Source organism: Oreochromis aureus, linkage group 6 (genome assembly GCF_013358895.1).
Source record: "Oreochromis aureus strain Israel breed Guangdong linkage group 6, ZZ_aureus, whole genome shotgun sequence".
In the NCBI taxonomy this organism is placed as follows: Eukaryota; Metazoa; Chordata; class Actinopteri; order Cichliformes; family Cichlidae; genus Oreochromis; species Oreochromis aureus.
In genome coordinates, this window is record NC_052947.1 from 10,225,854 (window position 1) to 10,231,452 (window position 5,599).

General features: G+C 38.6%; 1 protein-coding gene across 2 annotated transcripts; it reads left to right on the top strand.

Annotated features, from left to right (window-relative positions):
• The first annotated feature begins 244 nt into the window (after nt 1–244).
• Nucleotides 245–5,297, top strand: LOC116326302 (B-cell receptor CD22-like). Of its 2 annotated transcripts, none has more exons than XM_039613303.1 (9): nt 245–412; nt 496–729; nt 835–939; nt 1,046–1,264; nt 1,773–2,099; nt 3,217–3,562; nt 3,651–3,711; nt 4,205–4,386; nt 4,617–5,297. In XM_039613303.1, exons 1-9 carry the CDS (start codon nt 283–285, stop codon nt 4,642–4,644), a joined length of 1,632 nt encoding a protein of 543 aa, XP_039469237.1. In that variant the 5' UTR covers nt 245–282; the 3' UTR covers nt 4,645–5,297. The 2 variants fall into 2 exon arrangements, with proteins under 2 accessions (XP_039469237.1, XP_039469238.1); XM_039613304.1 differs by having other exon boundaries at nt 3,654–3,711.
• Nucleotides 5,298–5,599: the final 302 nt, after the last annotated feature.

Here is a 5,599-nt window from a genome sequence, read left to right on the forward strand (position 1 = left end):
AAGTGTATCAAAGCACCAGATTGTGATCCTTCACAGTAACATGCTGTCATCACAGATTAGCACAGAAAAGAAAGTTAGCATAAATGTTCACCATGTTTTCTAATCACATGTTGTGTTAAAGGTGTTCAGGGAAAACCAAACAGCATCTGTGCCTTGAAAGGTTCATCAGTGAATCTGCCCTGCTCACATCAACATCCCACTGCAAGAAATAGCTGGTACACTGGACACTTGACTGTCTCCAAGATTGAACTCTCTACAGATGAAACACATGTAAAGTACAGCATGTCAGCAGAGAGTAATTTCACTCTAACAATCAATAATCTAACAGAGAGAGATGCAAATCTTTACTGCTGCATTAAAACTGCTGACACATCAAAGTGCCAACAAAGTGGAATTCATCTCCAAGTTACAGGTACAGTGCTTTTTACAAATGCATGACAAATGAATGAGTTTATGAATGATCAGTGTATTCATGTTGGTCATGTGACTTCTCAGAGCTGCAGGTAAAGGTGATTCCTGCCACAGAGGGACAGACAGTAACACTGATGTGCAGCAGCAGCTGTCCTCTGACTGAAAAGCCTGCAGCCTACATCTGGTACAAGAACAGAGAGTTTCTCTATGAGGACTGGTCTCCCTGGTACCAAGAGCTGCTCAGCAGTGAGGAAGCAGTCACATACTCCTGTGCTGTCAAAGGCTACGAGGATCTCAGAGCCCCTGAAGTCTCTGTGGGTGAGTCATGATGGACACCTCCTCATCGTGTTATGAGATGTTAAACACAAACACTTTACTGTTCAGACTCTAATGAATTTACTGAAAGTTGTTGGTTTTTCTCAGATTCCATCACACAGACCTGCTTCAGTGTGACCTATGCTAAAGGGAGAATGTGTTCTTCTCAGCAGACATCAGTGGACGAGTCCTGCTCCATCACATATCCCAGAGGTGAAGCTCTGGACAAACTGCATTTTGAAATCTCATTTTTATTTGTTAATTTATTTGACATGACAGAGATTAACTGGTGGAAAATGTGTTTATCATCTCCCAACAGAAATTCATGTCCAGAGGACTCCTGCTGAACACAGAGGTCACATCAGACTGACCTGTAACAGCAGCTGTTTTCTGACTGACCCTCTGATTTCCTTTGTGTGGTATGAGACCAGAAAGTCTACAGTGAAGGAGGGAAAACAGATTCTAGTTTCCAGCTCTAATCCAGACAGTTTGTCTTGTGCTGTAAAAGGTCTTGAGGATGTGCGCTCTGCTGACGTCTGTGAGTAAACTTATTGTCTCTCCACTTACAAAGTATTACCACCACTTCTTGCAATTATGACTAATCATCACACTGGTTTCCTGTAAAGTTCAGGATCAGTTTAAAAATGTTGGTGATCACATCACAATTCTCAGCTGCAGATCCAAAACTCTGGAATCATCTCCGTCTTCAGATCTGCTCATCTATGATACTAACAGTATTCATCTCCTGACTTCTCCTTAGCTTTTTCAGTCTCAGCCAAGAGTAACTCAGTCTGTCATTTTCCCCAGTGTATTTCTTTCTTCATTTATACATCTTTAACATTTTAATTGCATTTATTTATTTATTTATTATCATTTAGTTGCTTTTTATTAGTAGTATTAGTAATTATTAGTATAATTAAACATAATTGTTACTTGTTGTGCAGTACGTTGGTCAACATCTGTTGTGTTTAAATGTGTGATATAAATAAACTGATTTGACTAATTAAGTTAAAATATCTCTCTTCTCTGTCTCATCTATATTTCAGGTGTTAATGATTCCTGCTGGATGTTGAATTATGTCCACAGCAGAATCTGTGCTCTGGAAGGATCTTCAGTCAACATCTCCAGTAAATACTCACATCCTGACTACGAGCAGATACAGTCTAAATGTTGGTATAAAGTCAAGAGAGAAGCTGAACAGCTGACTGAGGATGCAGATCATGTGGAGTATGATGACAGCATGAAGAACCAACACATCCTCAGATTAAAGAAGCTGAAGAGAGATGACTCAGCAGAATACAGGTTCACCATCACAACAGAAAATGAAGAAGTGAATCAGTCTGATTTTCCTGGAGTTACTCTGATTGTCACAGGTAATTACAGCTTGTTTGACTCACTGTCCATTGTTTAGATCCCAGTTAGTCCTGTGTGTTACCCAAATAAGCTAACAGAAACTAATCTAAGCTGGTAGTGAGGAGACTCACCCAGCTCTAACAGCCTACAGCTGCATGACTACAACGTTTCAGCTTGATGATGAAATCCACGAGCAAGTCCAGAGTTAGCTGCAGCTCTGCTCACCTATGTTTGCACTTGTTACTTTAGTGGTGAAAACAGATCCCAGGTATGTGTTAGCATAAGGACTAGAACAATCTGTGAGAACAGTTTGAGAGATGCAATATTTATACACAAGTTTTCAGCTTTACTGTTACTGAAAGAGTTAAAAAGAGAATGTCCACAACTTTAGACTTTAAATGTAGTCTTGGGTTGCTTTGAAGGAGAGAGAGCATCAATGAGAAGCAGTGACTCAGCACAGAATCACCAAACTTCTTCCAGGATTCAGTCCAACACTGCAGGAATTCCAGGTCATAAATCCATTGATTATGGTTCAATTCTCTCGGGTTTCATACTAAAAATGTCCTCCAGTAATGTCACAGCTGTCACACGTACAGTAAGATTTGTACATTTCTGACCCTTTGAACATTTACTGTCAGTAGGTTCATTTTGGGTTACAAACCAGTTTGAAGCACCATCATTCATCTATTTCTCATATATGTAAACTGGTCAAGGAGACACAACCTGATCCATGATGGAGTCATCAGACCTTTCAGGATGTTTATACAGACTGATGCAATTTTATTTCCTCACTCAGTCAGTGATGAAAGTTTTTTTTAGTCTACAAGTTCTTCTGATTCAGTCCATTCATGGTTATCAGGCCACAGATAGACAGAAAGAACAGACAGACAAATGTTAAGTTATGTGAGCAATTAAATCTGTCATCTCCTACATAGAGTTAAAGCTCTTTATGTTATCATGTACAATAAAATCTTTACTAAATCATGTCCTTTAATTGTCTTAAATTTAATACAGTTCTCATATTTGTAAAAGAAAGAAATACTCTCTCAGTTACTTTGTAACACTGACACTGAACACCAGCCTGCTGTTTATAAGAAATATCTCTTACAGTTACTGACAAGTTTAAGTGTTTTTCAGAGCTGAGAGTGAAGATGAGTCCTTCTGCAGTGGTGACAGAGGGTCAGAGAGTCACACTGACCTGCAGTACCAGCTGTCCTCTGACTGACAACACAAACTACATTTGGTACTTGAACAGTCGACCTCTGACCCCGAGAGAGAACCAGAACAAACATCTGATCCTAGACCCAGTCAGCAGGGAGGATGCAGGAAGCTACTCCTGTGCTGTGAAAACCAACAAAGATATCAGCTCTGCTCCAAAGACTCTCACTGTCCAAAGTATCACAGGAACATGGACACCAGCAGCTGCAGGAGTTTCTGCAGCTCTGCTGCTTTTAATACTTCTCACTGTCTGCTGGTGGAGGAGGTGAACATCACTGTTTCTCTTTCAAACTGTCATTCACACACTAACCTGACACCATCTGTTCACTTTTATAATAACTTATTTCATTAAGCAGAAAAAGGAGCACTTCTAGATTATCGCCAACGAGTGAAACAATGGAAAACTTGGAGCAGGTAAAGAAAATAAATATGATAATTTTTCCTACAACAGAGGAACATCCCTCTGATCTATCTAGATTATTCCTTCATGTACGTCAGAGCAGCTTCATTTTAACAGATAATGACAAAATGCTTGTGAGTCTCTACAATCAGAGCACGGTTCTGCTGTAGTTCTCATCTGAGGTTCCTGATTTCAGAATATATTGTTTCTCTTATGTTCTGGTTTTCTGTAGGGCGTAATTCATTTTATATAATGGTACAATAAAGCCTGCTGAGCTTTTTGTAAAACAATCAAAACTACAACTCATCTTGTTCACTTTGTGACACTGGAAAAACTACCAGTAGTAACAAAAGTGTTCCTTTTTCTTTAACTACGTCACATTCGTAAACTCATATTCAACCTTCACTCCAGCAGCTGAGTAAAGCTAATATTTTATGCTAACTGCCCCAAGCTGTTCCTAGAATGACCTTGGATTTAATTGAACATGTTATTTCTCTTATTTATCAGGTAAATTTTGGTCCCCAGCATGACGACATCTCAGCTCAACCAGCAGAGCAGGAACTTGACTACAGCGAGATCAACTTGTCCAAGAACCAAACAGAACATCCCTACTCCACTGTTCAGTCATTTCAAGAACAGGAGCATGTCCCCTACGCTGTTGTCAACTTCAGAGACAACACAACACCTGAGTGAGTTTGTTTTATGATTATCAATAAAATTGTAAATGAGACGTATATTACAAGAACTCTGCAGAATGTACACAGTGGGCTGTACAACATCCCGAACAAGCTTGAAGTCACAACAAACAGGATGCATACTTTTATTACAAAGTTTCTTTATATCTTAAAAATTACTTTTTCTAATGCTTTCACACATATTTAATTTTTTTTAATTAATACATCATTTTTCTTACTTTCAGACTCAATGACCAGGCTGTGGACACCTAGAGACTGTACAACACATCAACCTAAAGAAGATGAAATATAACAACACATCTGCCTGTACAGGACTTCAATTGTTCTGTTCATGATGTCAGTATTGCATTCACTTCTTCTATTTACTTTTTCTGATGAGTATGAACACACTGTGGTCACTCTTGACAGGGTTCTTTCAAACCCTCATAGGAACTGAAACTAATACATTTGAAATAGTTACCAGCTCTTTATCTTGAGACAATCGCTCTCAGGCTCTGTCTCACACCAAATAAGAGGAAGCCTCAAAAGCAGCTCTTTATCTATATGCATCTCTGCAAGTCTACAGTCTATGCAAGTGTCTTTCACACATTACAAAGTCATCAATATCTCAGGCTTTGCTCAACATGCCAGCAAAATTGTTCTAAAGATCGTATTAAAGAAAAAACAAAGAGTGGAGCTCAATTTCCTGTCAAGTCAAAAATGTCTTCATCATAAATCCATTGGAGATTTAAAGGACAGACTTCATATTCATGAACATGTAACAAATATTTTGCATTAGAAGCAAAATAATAATTTTTACCCTTAAACATATTTCAGTCTTTTTTTCTTTGTCTGTGCAGATCAAACAAACAAACACAATAAAATCTAATATTTTCAGCTGAACATGAAACACATTTAAACTGGTTCTCAAAAATCTGCTTTTTTAGGTTTTATGACTTTTTTATTTCACAAATTGTTCCCGTTCCTTTCTTGGTCAAAATGTACATTTTGCCTATGAAACAGAAACAGTAAAACAGCAGTGGGTTAAATGCATTAGATTAAATTATTTTGAAGTTGTCTGTATAGAATCTCAGTGATCCAGGGCATGGTAGTCTTAAGAGTTGGACTTTATTCTTTAACGTCCTGCCATCCATCCTCTTCTGCTGGGGCTGGAGCCTATCATAGGGAAAGAGGCAGGGTTCACCCCGGACAGGTTACCAATCTGATG